Source organism: Cavia porcellus, unplaced genomic scaffold (assembly GCF_034190915.1).
Source record: "Cavia porcellus strain 051 isolate PalLab524CR breed Dunkin Hartley unplaced genomic scaffold, mCavPor4.1 scaffold_5, whole genome shotgun sequence".
NCBI classification, from domain to species: Eukaryota; Metazoa; Chordata; class Mammalia; order Rodentia; family Caviidae; genus Cavia; species Cavia porcellus.
In genome coordinates, this window is record NW_026947488.1 from 28,797,760 (window position 1) to 28,821,351 (window position 23,592).

The window sequence follows — 23,592 nt, forward strand, 5'->3', positions numbered from 1 at the left end:
GAACAAAAGCCCACTTTACACTTGATACACTAGTAGGAAGGTGTGGGGTGTACTCACTGCTGCATCCATTACTACCACAGACAACAGTGTGCACATGTGTGTGAACATGGTTCTGACTGACACACCAGGGAGAGAAGAGAGGGGGAGAGGGAGAAGGAGAGACAGAGAGGACCTAAAGTATGCTAGGTGATTGGCTGGCTCAGCCCTTCCCACTTCCCATTTCCCAGAAGAGCTTGTGCTTAGTGTGGCTGGTGAGCAGAGGAGGCCTTAGCAGGGAGGAGTGGAATTGTGTAGGGAGTGTCCCCAGAAGCTTTGGCCTTCTTCCTTAGTGGCCAGGTGAAGTGTGGAACGTAGCCTGAAGCCATGGGAATCTCTGGGGCTCACTGGCTATCCAAACCACCCTGTTTCATTCTCCCCATCATAACAAGGATCTGAACCCATGTTCCTTGGATTTTGAGGATTTTGATTTCCATCGTAAACCCTCTGGTGAGCTGAAATGGTTAAGTCTGGATCGAATGAATACAGTTCAGCACCTCCTCGGCATGTGCCCAGAGCTTGCAAGCATGGAGATGGGCCCACAGGTGCTCTGGAAGGAGGCGCCTGACTCAGGGGGAGAAGTTGCACCTCCTTCAACATCTTGGTGTTCACCTGCTTGGTGTAGAGCTGGCCTGGGGGCAGCTGCCCCAGCCTGGTGTTCTTTCCAGCTGCCCAGCTAACTCAGGGGCAGTACAGAAAGGGGTCTGTTTCCTACCTGGTCCAGAAACATCCCCTGCACATCCCCCTGCCTCCCTCTGAAACACATACTCAGGGCTTTTGGTCAGGGCTTAGGGCTTGCACTTGCACTAAATTCTCTGCAAATCCTCCCCCTTTTCTTTCTCAGGCAAGGGGTAGGGATAGAGTTACAGTGCAGAGGAGAGGCCTGGAAAATATTGTGTGCGGCACGCCCAAGGATCCCAAGTCCTGGAGGATACAAATGGCTGGACTTCAGAGGCACCAGGAGCCCAGTTCCAGAGAAATTGACCCCAGTTGTAAAATAATCAGGTTACTGATAGCACCTGCCCGGAGTTACAAGCTATGGATACAGGCCTGTTTCCACCATTTCCTGCCTTCATCTCCCTTTTTCCCCTCCTCCTGGACCGGGCACTGGTTGGTGCTAGCTGGCCTGCCCAGGAGGAAGGCCTTCAGAGCTGGGTGGAGAGAAACTGAACCTGCCTGTGAATTTTGGACTGAAGATAAGAGCAAGGGAGAGTTTGGTCAGCTCCTCTGTCTCTGCTCAGAGTCAGGGCTGCCAGGTTGAGGTGTGTCCCATAGACTGCCACCTGCTTGTCCAGCTCACTCAAGTTCCCTTTTATGAAGGGCAGTTGGCCCTTGAGGGCTCAGACCCTTTGGTGCTAAATATATGCTAAATATATATTTTACTGCCAGGCAGATGAGGCTGTAGGCTTCAGAATGTCCAAGGGCAGAAACTACAGGAACCAGAGGACAGCTGTGTGGTCATTCACATAGTCCTGGGCGAGAGGACCCAGAAGCAATGCATTGTACATAGTAACATTTTCTAATGACAGTTTCATTGAAGTTTATTAACAGAATGGGAGAAGTTAGCCCAAATTCCCTTAAGATTTCAGGAGGGAAAAGCAAGGGGTGACCAACTTGTGACCTCTGGGTGACAGGAGGGGCACCTTGGTCACAGCACAGGCCTGAGGCTTCATCTGTCTCCAGCCTGCACTGGCTGCCTCCTGCGAGTCCTGCTGGACTTGGGTGATGGCTTCTGAATTATGTGTGCTGGTGACCACCTGGGTGATGAGCCTGCTTCTGCAGCCTCGGTCAGTGTGGGTGGGTACCCCGACTTAGTCTCTGCCCATCTGCAGCAGTGGGCCTACACCCATAAAGAGCTGGGGTTCTGCTGTGGTCAGCAGGGTGCCGAAGGGCTTGGGAAGGCTGCTTCTCCAGCTGGCCTTGAAAGTGGGTGTCCAAGTTGCCCATGTCAGTCTGACCAAAACTGACCTGGTTTTAGAGGAGTTTGTTTTCTGAAAAGTTAGGTTAAATAAACTTGGTTTCTTTTCAAAAAACTGCTCTAGCAGTCAGAGTGTCAAAATCTTAGACTCACTCTTCACAAAACTGGGGCCCTTGTGCAGAACCCTGGGGGCTGTGGGAAAATTCCACTGGATAACTGGACAGGAGTCCCACAGGCCTCTTCCCCACCAAGTAAGTCAGGATTTTTAGCTGATGCCTGTCTCTAGCTAACAAGGTCTGAAAGGAAGGAGCCCCATGTTAGTCCTCTGTGTCCCCAGTGCAACACTAACAGTAGATACACAATCATATCAGCTGGTTGGAGGGAGAGTGAGCTGTGTATGTGCAAATATAGCCCATGGCCCATGATTCCCTTTGAGTCTCATCTTGTAATTAAGGAGTTGAGTTCTTGGGCTGAAGGAGATGGGGATGGTGTCTCTGTGGTGTAGGCTCCGGGCATGCACATGCACTGCCTGATTCAGATCCCCGCTCTTCCACTGGGGCTGTTCCTGTGGACAGTTGATTGATGCAAGCTTTTGAGAGATGTTACTTGATCTGGAGATGGGCCTGCCCTGGGTACCAGCTTTGGCGGGCCATTGTGAGGATACCCTATAAAACTCCTGCCCAGAAGCCCTGCATGTGTGGACACTGGATGCTCTTCATCATGAGGTGACTTCAGTGTCACTGTGAAAGAGTCCGCCTGTTCTCCATGGGACTGTCAGGGCAGGACCAGGTGGGGTCCATTTGAGTAGACAGTTCAACCATATGAGCCAGAGAAGCGCTGAGTATGGGGTGGCTGGCAGCTGCAGGAGGGCCCAGGTTTTCATATGGCCCCCATTCAAGATCTGTGCGCAGTGGGACCAGAGTCCTTAATTGTCAAATTAATGCAGTGTCCTCATTAAACAGCAGCATCATGCCAAGCAATTCAGTTGATTCAACAAGTCCTGCCGGCCTCATGGGGAATTCAGAGAGTGTGCAGCCTGGTCCCCGTTTTCTCTCTCTCTCTGTCTTTTTTTTTTTTTGGTGCTAGAGGTGGAAACCAGAGCCTTGCCCATCTTGGGCAAAGACTGTCCCTTTGTCCTACTCTTGGAAAGGCTTAGAGTATTTTTGAGAAAGACACACTGAGAGCCACAGCACAGTGGCTGCTTGAGCTGGGCAAAAGGTATGGATAGGCTGGCTGCTCCAGACAGGGGCCACAGAGTGGAGTGATGGAGAGGATGTGTCGGGAAGGGGGTTTCAAAGCACAGCAGTGGGTTTTCTAGAGAAGGGACAGCTTTGGGCAGAGATTTGGCAGTAGATAGGAGTGGGTGTCTAGGCCTTGGCGATGGCACAGACCTAGCTTTACCACTTGCTGGGGCATGTACCTTGGGCAAGTGCCTTTAGCTCTTGAAACCCCTGTTTCCCCATCTGTTGGATGGGCTAAGAACTGTGCCTACCTGGGCCTGTGGAGAGGGGGCAGGAAAGACAAACAGGGGAAGCTCTTGACACCTGCAAAGCTTGTGTTGTTACTGGTGTGGACTTGGCACTGGAGCCTTCACTGTGCTCTAGCTGTCCGCCTGCTCCTGCGCGTGAGCCCCCTTGGGTTTTGAGCCAGCCAGAAGGAAGATACAGGCCCTTGCTGGTGAGATGCATCTCAGGAAGCGACGTTCCTGTGTGGCTCTGCTGCCCACCCTTGACTGCAGACGCCTCCTTGTCACTCTACAGACCCAACAGCAATGCCTAGCTGTTGTTGATTGTGCCTGGTTTGTAGGCCATGTGGACCCATGCAGCCCCGTCCTCTCTTCCTGCAGCCTCGCTCAGTGTCCCAGACCTTGAGTATCCTGGCAGTACTGCCCTACAGATCACTGTCCCCCACTTCCTCCATGTTATTTTGCTCTGTGGCCTGTGTGACCACTGATGCTGGACATATTGTCTGTCTCTCCCACTGGATAGCAAGTGCCAACCAAGAAGGTGGTAACTGGCCTGGTCCATCATAGCTGACTTTCCCAGCACCTAGCCAGGGCTTGGGCCAAAGTTGGTGTTTAGTAAATGCTTGATGAATGAATGATGAAGAGTTTAAGCAGGTGGTGCTTCCCACTGCTCAGAGGGTGCCTCATGGTGTGTGTGTGTGTGTGTGTGTGTGTGTGTGTGTGTGTTTTCCAGCAATTCCCAAGCGTCTTCCTGCTTCTACACCATGCAGAGATGAGGCTGTCCTGCTCCTGGCTCACAGAATCTGGCCAGTGGGGAAGATGGAAAGAAGAGTCTTTTCCCAGCAATCTTGCTTTGTGCCTCCAAGGGGCACAGACACACTGCCAGCTTCCCTGTCCCCAAGGTCCTAGTGCTGGGGAGAGTTTTGTCCCTTCATTCCCTTTGGGAAGAGAGACTTTTGCCTGCAGAAAGCAGCTGAGCGAGTATGAGCAGGAGCAGGTTTTCAGGAGGAAGACTGCTGGAGCAGACCTGAATGCCAGTGTGTGAGTGTGAGTGCACGCTCCCAGAGAGAGCACACAGAGGTTTCGAGCCTGTGCAGTGGCTCAGCTCCTGTCCTCTGGCCTGGGCACAGAGGGTCCTCTCTGGCTGCACAGAAGCCGTGAATTCCAGGAAACTTCCTGCCAGCCGATGGTGGGGGAGGGCAGGGCATGGAGTCCTGATGGCTGGTTCCCTAGCACTCAGAGCAGATGCGCCTGCCCCAGGGACAGCAGCCCATGAAAGTTCAAACCAAAGTGTATTTGCTCACTATAAAAGAGACGTCTGTGAGGGCCCTGGAGGGGAGGCCTGGGGTTGCTGTGCCAGAGTCCTGACTGGGCCCACAGAGGCCATTGTATCTTGCTGGGGTGGGGGAGGAGAGGGGGCACAGCCAGAACTCTGGAGTGGGGACTGGAGCTGCTGGGTCATCTTTCCTGTGTTTTACAGCCGGCTCCCAAACACAGTTGCTTACTGCTCCTGAAAGAGGCTGGGCCAGAAGGAGGTGGGGTCCCTTCCTGCTGGAGGGCTGGATTGCAGGGGCCCCGCCCTGGGGGTTCCCAGATGACTGGCCAAGGGCTCACTGAGAAGGGGAAAGGAGGCAGCAGGCGTGGTCCTCTCCCTCTCTAGAAGGCCATCCGGCTGTTTGTGAGGCCCTGGAGGTCCCCCAGGCTCCTGAGCCTGAACCCCCTTTGCGTCTGATGGGAACCCTGGCCCGCCCCACCCCCTTCCTCCTCTACACTTCTAGGGCTGGCCTTTTCAGCTCTGGAAGCCGCCCAAGAGCATATCTTTGAAGCACAGCAAAGGTTAGGAAGGAGGAAGACAGAAATGTCCTCTGGGTCGGGGGAGTGGGAGAAAGGAATTCCATGCATGCTGCCCAGCAGTCAGAGGCAGGCCTGGAGGGGGCAGCCAGCGGCCTCCTTAGTGCCCTGTCTGTCCTGCTGCCCACTGCGGGCCGCCTGCCCTGCTTGGAAGAGCCCTGTTCCCTGGCTCGGGTGGGGAGCAGTGTCCCTTGTTTACAGTGCTGGTTTCAACCTTGGCTCACAAGGGTAAGAGCCAGGCCCTGCTATCCGCCCCTACAGGATGTAAGACCTCGTAATTGTCTTCAATTACAGACAGTGAGGCCGACAGGAACCAGAGCCAAGCTGCTTCCACAGGGGCGGGGAATTTGCCACCCAGCCCTCTCTGCAAGGTTTGGGGGTTCTTTGTGCCCCCTGAGACTCTTCCAAATGCCCCAAGCCCTGGAGGGGCTGCCTGGGACCCTGGGAGAGCCACCCTGTTGAATGCTGGCTCTCTGTCTCGCTCAGGATGAGACCTCTGTGAGCAGTGAAGACTTTGATATGAATGACTCCACATGGATGTCCGCTGACCCACACCTGGCCTCCAGCCTGAGCCCTAGCCAGGACGAGAGGATGAGAAGCCCGCAGAACCTCCACAGCCAAGAGGATGGTAAGTTCCCTGCTGGTGAGGTGGCTCATGGATTGGGGGGGAGTTGGGGTGAGGATCCTGGGGGTGATGCCGGTCTACTTTGAGCCACCTCCAGGGTTACCAGCATCTCTGGGCCCCACTGCCCCCACCCCCTGGTTCTGGAGATGGCAGAATGGTGAATGGGCAGAGCCCTTGGGCTGCAGTCTGTGGGTATCCTGCCTGTTTGATTGCTGTGATGTTGCAGACTTAGTGGGATGTGGATTTCAAAGTTATTAAGGTTTGGTCTGGGAAGGCAACGATATGCTGGCCTGAAGCAGTCCAGCTGCCTAGCACTAGAATCAAGAGAACTAGCTCTGGGATGGGGTGGCCTGATGAGTGACCAGGCAGTGAAGGTTTCTGTTGCATACCCTGGCCTCGGCCTCAGTGGCCATCCAGGGCTGTTCCAGGAATAGAGGCTTTCTTTTCAGGGGCTGGAGAGTAGAGTCAGGTACCAGATTCTGGAGGAAATGTGGGTTGGGCTCTGGGGCTCTGCTGTCTGCCTCAGTTTGAAGCATTGTGGCTGTGGAGTGGCACCTATGGTCAGTGTCTGGTGGGGCTCTGATTCCTAGGGAGCCGTCCCTGGGCTTGGGGGGTGGCCTGAAGCTAGGCCTCAAGACACTGGGGTGTAAAAGCTGGCAATTAGGAGGGGTCAAAGGTCGGAGCCTGGAATGTAGGAGGGAGGTGCAGGGTTAAAAAGGGGTGTAATGTTAACTCTATGAAATGGGTAAGCCTTAAAGAGTAAATAAGGGGTAGGAACCTTGCAGTTTGGGTCAAAGTTCATCTCCATGGCAGAACCCACACGCCTGCCTCCCAACTGCCCTCCCAGCCTGAATCCTGCTTTGTCTGGGAGGAGACCCAGCCTTCAGGCAGCTGGAGGTGTCTGGGCCAGCGGCTGGGGAGCCCAGGGGGTGGCTGTGTGAGGAGTGGGGTGCGAGGCTGCTGGGAAAGAAAAGGCCTTTGTGCCTCTATGCCTCGTGAGGTCAGCGAGACCCCGCCGTGCTGTGAGCCTCACATTGCCACTACCCAGCGTTCCCACGGGGTGGGGACCAGGTGGGGGCTGGCACATGGTGCTAGGGGCTCTGGGCTAGGATGTGCCCAGATATTGACCTCCTGGCTCATCTGGGTTGATCGAAAGCTACATGCAGAGTCACCAAGGGCCATACCAGCCAAGAGCCATCCATTATACTTTCCCAAGAAGGACCCAGAACATTTTCTAAAAGCCCAGAGAAATAAGCCAGTATCCCTTTATATATTCCCAGAGAAGTTTCATACTGTCGTAGCTTACAGCCACCCTACTGGAGAAGGGTCAGTCTTTCCAGGGAGATGAGGTGGTCCAGGACCCTCGGGGCCAGGCACCAGACAGCAGAGTTTCCATGGGGACCATGAGGGTCCTCAGCATGTTGCCAGCGGTCCAGAGCTTGACTGATGGAAGAGCAGCAAAGAGGCTGCTGGGGTCATTTTATCCTGCAGCTGTCCACACGAACACAGCATGGGGCCATCCGGGGGTGGGGTGGGGGGTGGGCGTAGGGCTGAGGAAGGCTGGCTCGCTGACAGGACAGTGTTCACAGCAGTGGAGAGGCAGAGCTGGAGAAAGGAAGAGAGTACTGACCACAGTACCAATTTAATTATTTAATCAGCAGCTGTATCTGGACACTGGGTTGGTTTGCTGGCCAGAGGTTGGCCTAGGCCCCATGCAAGGTCTCAGGCTGTGAGGAGGCCCAGATGGCTGCTCTGGTCTCTGCTACCCGTTCTGGTCCCTTGGGCCTGGCTGTAACCACTGTGTCTGGCCGTAAGGTTCCCAGGAGGGTGTTGGTGGGCATGAACATGTCACCTGGACTCTGGGCTGTGAACACCAGCTCCTCTTGGAGGATTTGGCTGAGGCGGCTCCCGTGAGGAGACCCTCAGCAGCTTCAGGGGGTACACTCAAGTTCCCTGTTGTTATTAACAAAGTCTTTGGGTAAGGGCAGGCGAGGACAGGCCAACTAGGTGACTCTAGAGGGTGGGCCCTGCCCTGTCTGCCCTGCCTTCTGCACCCAGCCCCAGCCCTGCACATGAGCCTGATTTTGGAAGCCTCCCCAGTGCTGTGGCCCAGAGCAGTCTCACGAAGCCAGGCAGTTGGCACAGATTCATACCTGGTGGCAGATTTGTGAAAGCCTTTCTTGTTTTTAATTTTTTAACAAGGCAGAAGGGGTTAGACCTTGGTGGGGCAGGTCCACCATCAAGACTGCTGACTGTGAGGGTGACTGGAGAAGGTGCCCATTTTTCCCCCAGGAGCTGGGCTCTGAGTTACCTGGCCAGTATAGGGGCCAGCTTGCCCTGGGCCACAGTTAGGCTTTGGCCCTGGCCCTGCCTGTGGGACTTCTGCACAGTCCTCCTATGGCTGTTTCCACTCTTGACACTTGGGCCCCTTGCGCTGTAGTCATAGGTGGAGGTGCAAGCACCTCTCCCTCAGTGTGGGCTCCCTCGGTCAGGGCCGTCGCTGTGTGTGTGGGAGGGCGCTGCTCTTGCTGTATCCACAGAGGAGGAAACAGGAGTGGGAGAGGCGGGGTGCCGGCCAGAGACAAGAGCGAGGACGCCACCTTTCTGTCTTCCTCCCTGGCTTTGGCAGATGTGGGGTCACTGTGCGAGGCTCCGTGCCCCTCCAGCCCTGCTGCTGAACCCGACTGAGCCTTTGGGCTGCTTCTGGACTCTGTGCAACATGGAGGGCGCAGGGGGAGGCACAGTGGTCTGGCAGCTGCCTTCGGGTGTGGAGGGAGGAGGCCTGGGATGAGGCTTTCTCCCAAGATGCTGAGGACTGGCGTTGCCTGGGGGCTGACATTGGTTTGCCACGATCTTTGGGGTTCCCTGTTTTGTGCTTGTCTTCCCCGCCTCTGGCAGCACCCAGTGCCCAGAGCAGGTACCGGAGATGTGGCTGGTGAGCACACAAGTGGGGGGAACTGCCACAGGCACTCACGCTCCGGCCTGAGAGCCATGGGCTGCCAGGAGGCCAGGTACACAGTGCCAGCCCGACCCGCTCCCGCGCCCTCCTCCCACTTCCCTTGATGTGCTTCCCCAGGCCTCTCGCTGCCCCTTCCTGAACGGAAAATGTGAGGCCTGGCCTCCAGCAGGGATGCCTGGGGCGGGGAGCGGACATTACTAACCTCCCGGGCAGAACAGGAAGCCAGGCCCAGGAAGAGTGGGGGCTCCTGTTCACGTGGGACAGCGTCCACCTTTGGCAGCAACAGTTTCAAGGCTTCTGGGGCCCACTGGCCATGGCGACTTGTTTCTGCTACCAGGGTGAACTCCTGTCTGCAGAGCAGAGATCTGGGACTCCCTGCCCACCACCAACCCTTCCAGTGCCCGAGGCTGGACCAAGGGAGAGAGATCTTGGGCTTTCTTGGGCTCTTTGTCTGTCTTTAGTCAGGCGAGTGTCGAGTGCCTTCCTTGCAGGGCCAGTGGGCCCCTACTGCCTGCACATCCAAGGAGACTGCGCCTGGTGGCGGAGGGACAGCAACGTGAAAGGTGTGGCCTTGCCAGGCTGTCAGCGTTCGGAGGGCAGCAGCTATGTCTTTGTAGAAAGGCATATTGGCAAGAGGCTGAGGCAAGAAGATTATGAGTTGGAAGCCAGTTTAGGCTATGTAGGAAGACCCAGGCAGGGCATCCTGGTCTTCCCCTTCCCAAGCACCACATTCATTGTGAAAACTTTAGAAAAATAAAGGAACAAAGGAAAAGAATTAAAAAAAATTAAAATGCCAGTATTGAGGGTATACTTTTTTTCACACTTTTCTTTGTATGTTATTAAAGCTTCATTTTCTTTTTATTTCTTGCGCGCATGCGTATATGTGTGTGATTAGCTTTTTGAGACAGTATCTCACTATGTAGTCCAGGCTAGTCTTGAACTCGTAATCCTCAGCCTCTCAAAATGCTTTGTGTTCTTTAAAAAGGACAGGGTGGGCTGGGGATTTAGCTCAGCGGCATAAGCACCTGCCTTGCAAGCAGGCAGTCATGAGTTCGATCCCCAGTACCGATAAAAAGGAAAAAGACAAAAAAATAAAAAAGGACAGGGCGAAGGTATCATGTCAGGTTGCAGCCCCCACCCACTGATGGCACCAGCTGCCTCCCTGTCACTGCTGTGTACCCACCACAGTCTCACAGGCTGTCCTGTCCACCAGTGCCTGGAGGTCCATCCCTCGAGTCCAGAGTATACTCAGCTCCAACCTGGGAGCTCAGACAAGACCGTCCACATCCCACAGGATGAGGAGGAGCTGTCTCTGAGGGGGAAGTTACTTTTCTGGGCCAAGGGGAGTGGGGCTCTCCAGGGCCAGTATTTGGACCATACCTGTGAAACTGTCCAGGCCCTGTCCTGGACTTCACCCTGGCCCTGCTGAAGTGTAGGTGCTCAGCACATGGGGGAGGAAGCCTGTGGGCAAAGGGGCACGGGCAGCCACAGGTTAGCAAAAAGCTGAGAAGAGTTTGCAGAGGGCAGGCTGGGACTTCGTGGGCCGCATGGCTCCAGGGCTCTCTGTGACCCCAAGCTGCAGCCAGCAAAGGCAGACAGGAGACCACAGCCAGGCTGGAGGATAGAAAGGGGTCAGGGCCACTTCTGTGGTGCTGGGCACTCCACTGCCCTGTAGCGTTCAGCAAGCCGCTCACCTACTCCAAGCCACAGGTTTCATCTGTGGTATGGTGGGTGCAGCTGAGCCCGTGAACTCTCATGTGCCCACAATGGCTCTTTGCTGAGGACAGCGCATCCTGCCCAAGGCTTTTGCTACCTGTGGGCAGGTCCTGTACCGCTCAGGCATGCTAGCTGGTGGGAGGTGTAGGCTCCAGCTCTGCCACCCTAGACCAGGCTCAGATCATCCCTACCTCTGTCTCAGGCCTTCAGTAGGTCACTTCTCAGGTCTGGACTGGAGGATGGTCCTGTCTCCATTTTACCCTTGAGCTAGATGATGCATGGTCAGCATGAAGGCTGCATGTCAGGGACACGTAAGGACCAAGAGGGCTTCCACCTGACCAGGCCCACATGGTCCAGCCCTGCCTCCCCAGGCATTGACCTCCCTCCCACCTGTGGGCTGCACTCCTCACTGTGCTCTGGCCTTGGACTGGGAGGACCCGTGGTACCTGCGGGCCTGGGCACTCACATCTTTTGCCCAGCATCCCAAGGCCTGGTCCCACCCATCCTGCGTGCCCAAGCCCCTGAGCCCCTGAAGAGTTTGTTTCTGGATCCCACACTCCACCTACCTAAGGCCCCATGCTGGCAGCCAGCCTCAAGGTGGTGCTGCTGTTGACACCAAAGCAGTGCCGCGTAGTATGCCTCCTGTGCTGGGCACTGAGGATGCCCCCAGAGCATGGGGTGAGGTGGGTCTGTGTGGCCAGTGGGAAAGGTGTGCCTGCGTCTCAGGAGCAAGCCATTTGGACTCAAAGATAGCCACCCACTCCCCGCCATCCTGGCCACTTTATTTTTTTCCTTGATCAGAGCCCACCCTCCCCGTGGCCCATACCTGGGCTTAGGGCAGCTCTTGCACCAGGCATCCAGAGGTCCTGGCCTGCCGTGGCTAGGTCTTGGTGGATCCAATGCCCACAGCTGTTACCACCCTGGTGTTTTGTCACATGGGGCGAGGACTGAGCCCCTCCACAACTCTCACTGGGATGACTGAGGAGTAGGTTTTGTTTTTTTCTTTTCTTTTTTTAGAGAGGGTCTTATTAAGTTGTGCAGGCTGATCTCAACTGCACCCTCCTCCTGTTTCAGCCTTTGGAGTAGCTGGTGCTTCAGGCACACGCCACCCTACCCAGCCACTGCAGTGGGCTTTCAGAGCACACTTCTTGTCCCCATACCCACAGAGCCTACCACCCTGGCCCGCTTTCCTAAGGTGCAACTAGAACGGGGCCTAGGCCCGACTGCCCCTGTCCGCAAGAACAGTTCCAGGGCAAGAAGGTGACCTCTTCTTCCCTCCCTGGGAGCAGAGTCGGGGCCCAAGGCCTTCCAGGGATTGGCCATGGGCCATGTCGGCAGTCCTGGGTCACAAAGTGTCCATCATCAGCTGGGCTTCAGGCGGCACAGACAATGCTGGGCTGTGCTGGCCCCTGGCCCACCAAGGGACAAGAGAGGCTGGGAGACAGCACCAAGAGATCCCTTTATCCTAGGAACAGGCAAGGCCTGCACAGCCTGGGCCTTGTGCAGGCTACTGGGGCTCCAGATGCCTGGCAAAGACCAAGGGGAGGGACAGACAGGTCTGGGGGACCTGCCAAAAAAGGGGAGAAAGAACTCATCTCACTCTGCACACCTGGAATGTTGGCCTGGGCTTTGAGGCCAACTGGTAAATGACAGCCCCTGTCCCTCAGCCTCTCCTGGCCCCTGCTGGGTAGGCCCTGCTATGCTAGCAAAGAGGCAGGGACAGTTGTGTAGAGGTACCAGAACCCTGAAGCCCATCTGAGGGCCACTTTCCGGGGAACCAGGAAGTAACCAGGGCCACGTTGGCGTCATCACCCTGACCTAAGTACTGGGATGCACCGAACCTAGACCAGCTTCCGGGAGGGCTGGTGGAAGGCTTGCCAGGGGCCCTTAGATGCCACATACACAGGCCCAGGGCCAGGCCCTACCCCATGAATCACTCACACATGGTGGCCTGGATGGCTCTGTTTGCACTGGAACACACAGTGGGGGTGGGAGTGGCAGGCAGTACGTCTTGGCCAGAGCACTGTACATTGAATTAGAGTTTATTTTTCACTGCCTATGCTTGCTGAGGCCTGGGAGGATGCAAACCAGGAAGGCCATGCTGGGGGTGTTTCCCCGGAGCATAACTGGCCAGCGTGTGTTGGGGAGAGGCCAAGAAGTGGGGCAGGGCAGGGCTGGGGCATGGGATTAGCCCTCTGCACAGATGGGCAAACAGGCTGGAGAGGAACTGGCCCGTGAGACTCCCAGAGGCGCAAGAGCACCAAGGGTAGGGCCAGTGGCACTTGGAGGAACCATCTGGGTGCTGTTGCTTACTCTGGGGGTAAGCCAGTGACTTCCCCCCTGGAGCCTCGGGTCTGCACTGGTGTCTGCTGAGAAAACCCAGTGTGATGAGCTCCTGACACACGGGCTCTGGCACATATTTGGTGTTTACCCACTGAAGGCAGCATCTGTGTCTAGGCCCCACAGCTCAGGCCACCTGTTCCAAGACCTAAATTCACCTGCAGCTTGGACACGTGGACCCCAGGGTCCTTGCAGAGATGTGACGTCAGTTCACTGGCAGGTGTAGGTCTGCACTCTGATACAGGTACCGCCCCCAGCTGCCACGCACTGGAACAGGGCTGACACATACTACACCAGGGGCAGAGGGGAGGGACGACAGTGCCTTAGCACAAAAAGAGTTGTTTTTTGAGACAGGGTCTCACTATGTAGGCCAGGCTATCCTTGCAAACCCTATGATTCTCCTCCTCAGCCTCTCAAGTACTGAGATTACGGGCTTACACCACCATACTCAGTGAAATAGATGATTAATTTCTTGCTTGCTCTGTACAGGCGCAGGGTTCAGTTATCAACAGTACAAATAATAGTAGCTTCATCCATGTCTTTTTATTTTTTAAAAAACATGGCCACCAGCAAATACCACCACACATGTGGCTGGCACTGTTTCTGTTGGACTGCTTCTGACTCAAGGGCCTAGGTCGGTGGTGGCCTCATGGCACATGTGCCCTAAGTGCCATAGCAGGCTGTTTGTATCTTTGAAAGCTCTAAAAGTGTTACCACCCCTGGCTTAGATGGTGATGGCACCTGTGTAAGAAGGCAGAGATCCAGCAGGAACCCAAAGGCCCCTGGGGAGCAGGTGGATGCTATGGGAGAGGGCATCCCTGTCTCCAGACTTCTGACCTTTTGGCGAGTCTGCATGGAAGAGCACGGGTGCTCAGGGCGGGTAGCTGGGCAGGCAGTGGGGGCCTGAAGGCCAGGCAGAGACTGAGGATCTCATGTAGTGGGCAGGTACCCTGTGGCCTCTTCACCTGGGATGGTGGCATCCCATGTCCCCCATCTGACCTCTGGGCCCCTCCCCCTTGCCTTCCTGGAGGAAGTGCCCGGTCGTCTGCCAGGAGCCTGGTGCTCCTTGGAACTATGCATCATGTAAACATGGTCCAGGCCACTGGCCTCTGTCAGCGCAGGCGGGAGGGGGGACTGTGAGGTGCCCAGAGCCCTGCTCCAGGCACTTGGCAGCCCTGCGCTGGAGTCCACACCTCCCTGCCTGCCTGGTGGCTGTGCGGGATGTGGCTCCAGCACTCCGCCTCCCCTCCTCCTCCCTGCTCATCTCTTTTGTGTGTGAATTATTGATGCCCCCTCCTCTCCCCTGCCTGCTGCTGCAGTGATGGCGATGGGAGCCTCGCCCAGGAGGCTCACGCCATCTCCACTGGCCACACCTCTGGCCACAGAAGGCGGCCACATGCCGGCTGTGCGGGCTCATGTGGCCTCGCACCCAGCCGCTGGTCTTAGGGGTGGTGGGCCTTCCCTCTTTCATCAGCCTGGCCCAAAGGCCTTAGTGGGTCGCCCACCCGAGAGGGTGCCACTGGCTGTGGCCCCAAAGCCCAGTGTGGCAATTGGCGGCCTTCACAGAGCTAGTCTTGTGCGGGCTGCAGGACGCTGGTGCCCACATAAGGGCATTGTTTGCTGAGGTAAAAGGAGTTTTTGTCTCCTTCTGGAGACGAGACAGAGGGAGAAACAATTTCCCCCATTCATCACTAATTCCCCCATTCGAACAGCAGCACATTGCCCCATGACAGAGTAGATGGCACGGCAGGCCTCCCTGCCCACAGGCATGCCAGGCACAGGTGGTGGGCTCAGGTCTGCCCGGACTCCCAGGTCACCCTTTGCCAGAGCTGGGCAGGCCTGGTTTCTGGGAACATTTCTTGGCTGCTGTCCCAGGGCCCCTGAGGGCACCTCTGTCTGCTATTTGCATGGTCACAGGTGGGGCAGGCTGCCTTGGGTGAGGGGCCGCTGAGAGAGACCGGCTACAGCAGCAAGGTGGAGACAAGACGGTCCCCTGGCACCCTTAGGTTCCGCTTTGGGCCCCAGGTCTGGAGCGGGTGCAGGTAGAACACCTGGCCTGCACCCCTGCGGTCATAAAATGTCAGAGCCCGAGAGGGCGTCGTCGGGAACTCCCTGGACCCTAGATAAGAGCAGCCCAGGAAGTGGCTGTGTCCAAGGTCATGCAGACAGCAAGGCCCTGCAGCCACTTGCCAGGCCCCACCATGCCATTTGGGTATGGGGTCAGCTGCCTGTCCATCTCGCTAGTGACTCCTTTTTTAGGAGGTGGGGGGCCAGGGCCCAGCTGCCCAGTCTCTGCTCCCTCTTTTTCCAAATAGTGATGGGGGTGGGGTGTCAGCAAACCCCCTGTGGGTACGGGGCAGGCAGGAGGAGAGGGAGCCCAGCTCCCCGGTTCTGTCCTTTAGCCCTTGACTGCTGAAGACCAAAGCAGACACATGTGACACAAAGCAGCCTCCAGCCCGCTTCTGCAGTAAGGAAATTAATTGCTCCTATAGCCAGATAGTGGAGGGCAGTGGTGGGGAAACTGGCACGGGTGTCATTTGTTTTAAGACAAAAGATGTTAATGAGGGGTTTTTTGGTGGTTGTTTTTTCAAAACTAAAGCCTCTGTATTCAGGTTTAATTGCAGTGTTGACACTTTGCTGTAAATAAGTGGGTTTTGAGCTATAGTGTGGGCACTCATCTTGAAAAGGGCTAGAGCCGCCCTGAGTTTCAGGTCCTGATGGACTGAGGGTTTGTGCTGCCTGTCCCCTGCTATCTCCAGGTTGGACCGCCTGCCCAGTAGACTCAGCTGTCCCTGGGTGGAGAAAACCCAGGACTGAGTTTTGCGGGTCATGTGCTATCACCGATCCCTGTGGCAGGTGGTGCTGACTGGCCCAGCCTGGGTCATGTGCTTGCCCGGGGCTGCACTGAAGATTCAGGCATTCTCACCCAAGAAAGGAGTGTGGCTTCTGGTGTGTCTGCCAGAGGCAGCTCACAAGGGGGAGGGCTGGGCACAATAAACACAACAGTGTTATTAGATGGTCACCATGTCAGGAAAAACAGGCAAAGGGGTCAGTGTGTCAGAGCAAGGGAGGGGCCGGTCAGGGAGGTCTTACTGAGATGTGACCTTCCCGCAAAGCCCCCAAATCAGGGAACAAGCCAGGGAATGGTCCAGGACAGTACTGTGGGAAGAGGGAACAGCAAATACAAAGGCCAGGTCCACAGCTGGAGCAGGGTGAGAGGAGCAGTGGACCCAGGAACGGCGTGGGGTTGCAACCAGGATTGCAGCGCAGTCCATGAGGGCGGTGGACCCGCCTTCCTGAGCAGCAGCTTCATCCTTTGCCGGTTCGGGGCTTCAGCTCTCATGCAGGTGCCGAGCCCCTTGGGACCAAGGCTGCCTTCCCTCGGCTGGCTCTGCAGAGTTCGATCCAGAGCTGGTCTAAGTCCCTGAGGAGCAGACTCAGGCTGGGAGGGGGTCAGGGCAAGGGGGGCCAAGGTTGAGAAACTGGCACCCCCCCTCTTTGGAGACCAGTCTCTCTGGACCCCTTGTATTGATTTTCTGCTTGCTGAGCAAAAGCCCAAGGCCAGCAACCCCTGTCTTTTTCCTGCTGGTGCCCAGTGTCAGCTTGATCTGTCACCCGGCAGGTGCTAAGGAAAGCAAGGAGTGAGGCAGGAGTGAATCTCCAGGCTCCTCTTCCCTCCCCCTCCCCCTCCCCCCACCCCTCCCCCATCTGGCACTGTGCCAGTCTCTCTCTGGCCAGTGCTCCAGGCTGGGAAAGATTTGGGGCAGGAAGTGGTTAAGTACAAAGTGAGAAAATGTAGGGTGCAGAGAACTGGCCTTTTTGGGGGGGTAGAGTCTACTCTATACCAGAAATTATCTACACCTTGTAAATCTTATTTTACTGATGTGAGAACCATTTTGATGGGAAATTGAGGGTAAGGGAGGAAAAATGGCCTCTTCAAGTTTATACAGCTGGTGTCCGCACAGGTCCCCTGCATCCTGCTGAGAACCCCGGGCCTCCCCAGTTGGCAGAATGTGGGGCCCTGCTCATAGGCCGCCCGTGGAAGGTGGCAGTCAGTGGGCCAGGTTGGAGAACACTCTGGCCTGTGACTTTTTAGTCACTCAGATGTGGGCTCTGTGTGTGGCCTGGTTTCCCAGTGCAGTATGGGTCACCTGGGTGGTAGCAGATGTAGCTTATGCAAGGGGGATATGGACCTGTTCAAGGTTTTGGTTTTGTTTGGGGCTTTTTTTGTGGCAACCTATAGCATAATATTTGGCATTTTAAGTAACAATTCGGAAGTGTTAAGTGTGTTCATAGTGCTGTATAATCAGAACCATTACGTCCTTGTTGTACGGCATAAACTTTTTCATGAGCCCAAACTAGAAACTCTGGACTCATTAAGCAAAAAGTCCCTGTTTCCCCTCTCCCCGTCCCAGGTAACTTGTTATCTACTTCCTGCCCCTACGGATTCGCCTATTCTAGACACTGCATGCAGCTGGCATTGCTGGGTACCTACCCTTCTGTGGCAGGAACGTTTCCTCCGTATGATGCTCATCGGTAGTGTAGCAGGGATCCAGGTTTCATTCGTGGGTATGGCTGGCTCATATTTCATTGTATGGACAGGTCACCTTTCACCTACTTTTTTTTACTTAAGATTTTTCTAAAATGTCACCAGTGCCCATCGGTCACCAGTATTTTAACATCTATATTTACATAATGGTGCAGATTTCTAGTTTCTTCTAAAACTGGCATGCACAGCCACATGAGGTCTTGGCTTCTGGGGTCTCAAACCCCTCATCTGCGTGTTACCCTCCCCAGATGTGGGTGACATGTGAGGACAGGGAAGCAGGTGCCACCAATGGAGCCAGTGCTGCTGTTCCTGGGCTGGCAGCACAGGTCCACGCCCTGAGGCAGAGGTGCTGGCTGCCTCTGGCCTCACAGCAGGATGTGGCCCCTGCCATGCCTCTAGCCAGGTGGGCCCCAGGAGGGAAGTGGGTTCATCCTTCTGGGAAAACCTGATTAGAAAGGGAGGTGGGGGGTGACACTACAGCTGGCCATGGGCTGATGCCTGTAGTGCATGTAGTGTTGGCCTGGGGTCTACCAAGGCACAGGTCCCCAGAGGAGGACTGTGGAGCTCTCCCAGGTCAAGCAAGTGGCCTCTGGAGAGAGGGCCGAGAGGGGCTTATGCCTGCAGTGTGGGCTAGGAATGGGTCCTCCAGCACATGGAAGCTGGGCGTCCACCCTTGTGCCCCAGCTGTGGAGCTTCTCCAGCTCAGGTGCTGCCTGGTGTAGGGGCAACGCTGGTCAGAGAAGCATGGTGCAGGAGGCATCCATAGGGGAACTCATGTGACTGCCTCCCTCCCCAGGGCAGCAGAGGAGGGAGGCCCACCCTGAGGTGACCCTGAAGGCCAACTGGATGCAGGCAGAGCCTAGGAGATGTGAGGTCTGGCAGGGCTGGGCAGAGAGCACACAGCGAGTCCTGCACTCAGTGCTGTGGGACACCAGGCAGCCATGAGTAGGCAGGGCCAAGGGTGTCTACAGGGTGGGCGGAGGGAACATGTGGGTGTGGTTTGGCAGGCGGTGGGCAGTTGACACCTTTCCCTTAACTAACTTTGCAAGTTACCCATGAGGTTTAGTACTGTGCCTCTGGCCTTCCAGGAGAGCTGACACCGCCATGCAGTCATCACTTTGGTTCTCCACCTGGACAAGGCCAGCACACAGTAGGTGCTCAATAAATATCACCAGGTATTTTGTTCATTCCACATGTCTAGACTGGTTGCTGGAAATAGTGCCAGAAGAAAACCAGATTTATAAGGAGGAGGAGGGATAGGCAGTGAGGTCCCAGAGGTAACCTGGAAGGGCCAGGGGTGAATGGGCATAGAGGAAGTTGCTGAGGAGCCACGCTGGCTTGCTGCGGCACCCACAGAATGGAGGGAGCCCCGGAGCCAGGCTGCCCTGAGGAGGAGGTGGTGTTGGAGGCCGGCGCAGGCGGCAAAGCCTGGCCCAGGGGACCTGCCACAGCTGAGGGGGAGGGGTGCCACGGCTCCTCTCTTTTCCCATCCCCCTCTGCCCCGGGCCCTGGCTGCTTGATAGGCAGCCCAGTCCCGCCCCCAGGCAACCAGAAGACCAGTGATTGGTTGGAATGCTAGAGCCGCTCGGTAGCCATGGGGACGCTCAGGAGGTGCGCGTGCCCAGCACCAGGGACTAAATCTTTATAATCTGCCGGCTGGGAGGATGGGGGTGGGGTCCACCACGACCCTGGCCTGGGGGAAGGGGCGGTCAGGGCTCCTTGTGGCCACCCCGTCCTCCACCTGGGATGGGTGCTGGGGCAGAGCCGCCAGGGCACCTGGGCGCCACCCGGAACCACGCGTGCTCACCTGACTATGGCCCCCCAGAGTTCCACTGTAGCTTTGTCGAGGCTGATGAAGCAGGAGGCGGGGGGGGGGGGCATGTGGGAAGAGAGACCTAGAATTTTTCTGAACAGGTCTAGTCCCCGAGTTAAAAGTTTATTCTTCCAGATTTGGTAGGCAATGCTGAACTCTGTCCAGCAGAGGGCACCCGACCTCTGGAAAGCAGGGATGGCCCATTGACGTGCAGGGACGCAGACTCCAGGCCTTGCAGCCCCGGCTTGATATGCTGAAGGCCACCTGGGTGTGCACAGAGGACAGAGCTGCAAGGCACTGTGTCTGTGGATCGGCTGTCAGGAACAGTTTAGGCCTGAGGACAATGGATTGCCCTTCCTCAGGCAAAGGAAGAAGCTTTGGAGGGGGCTGTGGGGATGCGAAGGGGTGAGGCAGAGGACCACGGTGGGTGAGGAGGAGGAAATCCTGCAGCTTCCATGGGTGTCCAGGGACTGCCAGCAAGCCAGTCCAGTGGTACGTGTGGGTTTGCAGGTCAGGAGGATCCTCCATGCTTGCACAGCCCTTCCCCTTACTCGTGACCACTCTGCTCCTGATGGCAGACCAGCCCTGGCCCGTACTGTCCCAGGCTGTGGGGCTGTATTGCAGCTTATGTCTCAGAGCCTCTGTGTACAGCACAGCATGCACCTGCTCTCCAGGAGGTTCGTGACAGTCACACAGGACAGGCACTCTGAAGTCTTGGGGGAGGGCCAGTGCTGGGCCTCAACCTGTGCCTCCTGTTCCAGATGATTCCTCCTCTGAGAGTGGCAGCGGCAATGGCTCCTCCACCCTAAACCCATCCACATCAAGCAGCACGCAGGGCGACCCTGCCTTCCCTGAGATGAACGGCAACGGTGCTGCAGCCCCCATGGACTTCACTTCCACTGCTGAGGATCAGCCCATCAACCTGTGTGACAAGCTCCCGCCAGGCACAGCGCTGGGCACACCCTCTTACTCCTCTGATGGCTGTGGCACCGATGGGCTGCGGAGTCGCGTCAAGTATGGGGTGAAGACCACTCCTGAGGTGTGTGGGGCCATGGGCCATGAGCCTCCACAGCCTCCTGTAAGCAGCAGGGCTGTCTTGAGGCTGAACAGAAATTACAGATATATGGAATTTATTGATTTATTTATTTAGTATTGGGAATTGAACTCAGGACCTTACGCTTGCCAGGCAGGTGCTGTGCCACTGAGCTACATCCCCAGCCCACATATATGGGATTTAGCTGGAGCCAGCCCCGTGTGACAAGAAGCCAGGGCAATGGGGTGGCAACTGTGCTGTCATTTTCCTGGAGAAACTGGATTAGGAGACGGCTCAGTGTGTGGTGCTGAAGTAGGGCTCCTCTGCAATCCACAGCAGATCCCATCTGAGAGAGGCCCCTGCCTTGGTAGAGATGGCAGCCAACGTGTGTCCCCATGACCTGTCCACCTCCTCTGAGACAAAGTCTGCTATGAGTAACAGCAGTGCAGTCAGCACAGAAGGCACCAGGCCTCAGACCTGGCTGCTCTGCCAACCTTTCCCTGTTTTACAGCTGGCACAGAGTGAGGGTAAGGTTCCCAAGGGTGCAGCAGGTGGAGCTCCTCCCCTGAGCAGGCTGACGGGAGGAGATGGGGAGGCAAGGCAGGTGCCCGCTCTGGGCCAGCCTCACACATCCACCGGAAACCTCAGGGACACTTCCTGCAGTAGTGCAGTGCGGTGCTGTTGGGCTCTCCTGTACCATCTTCCCCAGCCTCGCAGCCTGGGGTCCAGCCCTGAGGCCCTGGGCAGGTTCTTCCTCTGCCCTGGGCTGATTTCTCTTCTACACAGCAGGTCAGTAGGTACCAGGTACCTTTGAGTTGTCTCTGTGTGTCTAGATCAGGCCACAGAAACTTGGCTAGGATCAGGTCTTGGCCAGAGCTAACTTTTGTTTGGCAAGTCCCTGTAGCTAGTGCCACAAAGCCGCATGTTCCAGAGGTGGCCCAGGCTCAGGCATCAAGGAAGTAAGATAGGGGAGCATGAATGCCCCCAGCAGTTCTCTTAGAATTTGTTTTTTCTGTCTCTGCTCTAGCCGGCTGAGAATTTAGTTAAACAGTAGCTTGGAAATGTGACTTGCCTAGGGCCCCAGGGCCATCTGGTAGCCGGCATGTGTGTGGCTGGTCTTTTGACCCTGCATTGTGACTTGAGGGCCTGATCACCTGGGTGTGGGCATAGGGAGAGAGGACTGAGGAGCAGCAGTGGGGGTCAGGGGGCCAGACCATGTGCACCTTCATTGATACGACCTTCATTGAGCTCTGGGGTCCCTCCAGGCCATGCAGCAGCCATCACAGTGGCTGATCAGGCAGGTTGTGTTACCTGAGCCCAGCTTACCCACCAGATACCAGCCCCTCAGGGCAGGGGTCATGACTCTGGACTTGCCCAGGTACAAACTTTCTAAAAGGCAAATAGCAGGGCCCTGAGGGCAGGAGGCAGGAGACAAATGGCATGGACCCTGGACTGTGAGGGGCAAAGGGGAGCAAGGAGAGAGGAAAGCAAGGAGCCGGCCTCCAAGGAGAGAAGGAAGAGGGACCTACTGAGGGAGGAACTTAGGTGGGAACTGAGGGCAGGGACCTACCTTTTGCTGTAGACCAGCGGGAGGAAGCAGGCAGCCTAGATCTGGTTCCGTCTCCTGTTTCTGCACTGAGACTCACACTGTCTCCTTGAGGGGGCAGACAGGAACAGCCCAGCCTGGGAGCTCCAGGAACATACTGCCTAATGGCTCTGTCACCTCGGCTGACTCCCTCTCCCAGCCCATCTGTTCCTCTTCCCTGACAGCACACTCGCTGCTCTGGTGACAGCTCAGGGTTGCAGCCCCTTGGGGATCAGGGAGGAAAATCCCAAAACCAAAACAGAACTTGGCACCCAGAAGAACTCAGCTGGTGGTGGGAATCCTTTCTGCAGCTTTCACGTAGTGCGGCAGGTCCTGGTATGGGCACTGCAGAGGAAGCTGCTCCCCCGCAGCCTGCAGCCTCCAGAAGTAAGGCCTGTGTGCTCTCCAGGGTCTGCCTCATCCGTCCTCTTGCTGAGGTCCTCAGATGATGCTCACGTGGCAGCTGAGTGTGCTTGCCACTCTCATCCCCAGACTCACTGTGGCCTCTAAGAGGCTGAGCAAGAGCTCTAGGCAGCTGTCTGATCTTCCCTCTGCCCCTCACCCTTGTTGCAGTCACCCCCCTACAGCTCTGGGAGCTACGATTCCATCAAGACCGAGGTCAGTGGCTGCCCTGAGGATTTGACGGTGGGCCGGGCCCCCACAGCAGATGATGATGATGATGACCATGATGACCACGAGGACAATGACAAGATGAATGACTCTGAGGGCATGGACCCAGAGCGTCTCAAGGCCTTCAATGTGAGTAGTGAACAGGACCAGGTAGGGTTGGGGCTGGAGCCTTGGTGATGGGGACAACTCTATGGCCTGTGTCTCCCACAGATGTTTGTGCGTCTCTTTGTGGATGAGAACCTGGACCGCATGGTGCCCATCTCCAAGCAGCCCAAGGAGAAGATCCAGGCTATCATCGAGTCCTGCAGCCGGCAGTTTCCTGAGTTCCAGGAGCGGGCCCGAAAGCGTATCCGCACGTACCTCAAGTCCTGCCGGCGCATGAAGAAGAACGGCATGGAGATGGTGAGCCCCATGTGCTGCCCGCCTTTTCCAGGGCCGCCACTGACCTCAGCCACGCCCCTGGGATTCCTGGGCACCCCCAGACAGACACTGCACCAAAAGTAACCAGGAGCCTCAGAGGCCAGTAATTAATCCAGTTTATGAATGAGGAAACTGAGGCCCCAAAAGGTTACACAGCTCTGTAAACTAAGGTGCCAGAGCCCAAAACCCACCTGCATCACCTATCTCTGGGCCAGGGTCTCTGTACAAGCCCAGGGTCCCCACCAGACTCATCCCTGTTCTCCTGCAGACCAGACCCACACCTCCCCACCTAACCTCGGCCATGGCAGAAAACATCCTGGCAGCTGCCTGTGAGAGCGAGACAAGAAAAGCAGCCAAAAGGATGCGCCTGGAGATCTACCAGTCCTCACAGGTAGCAGCTCCTGGGGGCCACGTCTAGAGGCAGTCATCAGTCATCCCACGGACAGGGGCCTTGGGGAGAGAAGCAGGGAGGGCGGGCCTCAAGTTGGAAGAAGGGGACAGAGAGAGAGAGGTGCCAAGAGGTGGTGAAGGTGAAGGAATCGGTCACAGGGACCCTGCCGCCTTCACCGAGGAAGTCCGGACTTCATCCTGAGAAGGTCTTCGGGAATGACATCCACAGAGAGATGAGCAGAATGAGGGAGATTCTTGGGGC

General features: G+C 56.4%; 1 protein-coding gene across 8 annotated transcripts in view; it reads left to right on the forward strand.

Moving 5' to 3' along the window:
- Nucleotides 1-23,592, forward strand: part of Nol4l (nucleolar protein 4 like) — a 115,002-nt gene that overhangs the window by 83,023 nt on the left and 8,387 nt on the right. For 3 of the 8 annotated variants that reach the window (XR_010047420.1, XM_063248529.1, XM_063248530.1), the window contains 5 exons: nt 5,757-5,898; nt 20,034-20,311; nt 22,464-22,649; nt 22,731-22,922; nt 23,209-23,331. Coding sequence is in view for 7 of the 8 variants with exons in the window: in XM_063248529.1 (XP_063104599.1) it covers nt 5,757-5,898; nt 20,034-20,311; nt 22,464-22,649; nt 22,731-22,922; nt 23,209-23,331 (921 nt within the window). In the remaining variant the exon portion in view is untranslated. Of the gene's footprint in view, nt 1-4,876; nt 5,256-5,756; nt 5,899-9,191; nt 9,646-18,547; nt 18,610-20,033; nt 20,312-22,463; nt 22,650-22,730; nt 22,923-23,208; nt 23,332-23,592 lie in introns of those variants that run through there. The other 5 variants (XM_063248531.1, XM_063248534.1, XM_063248532.1 and 2 more) reach the window with 5 other exon arrangements.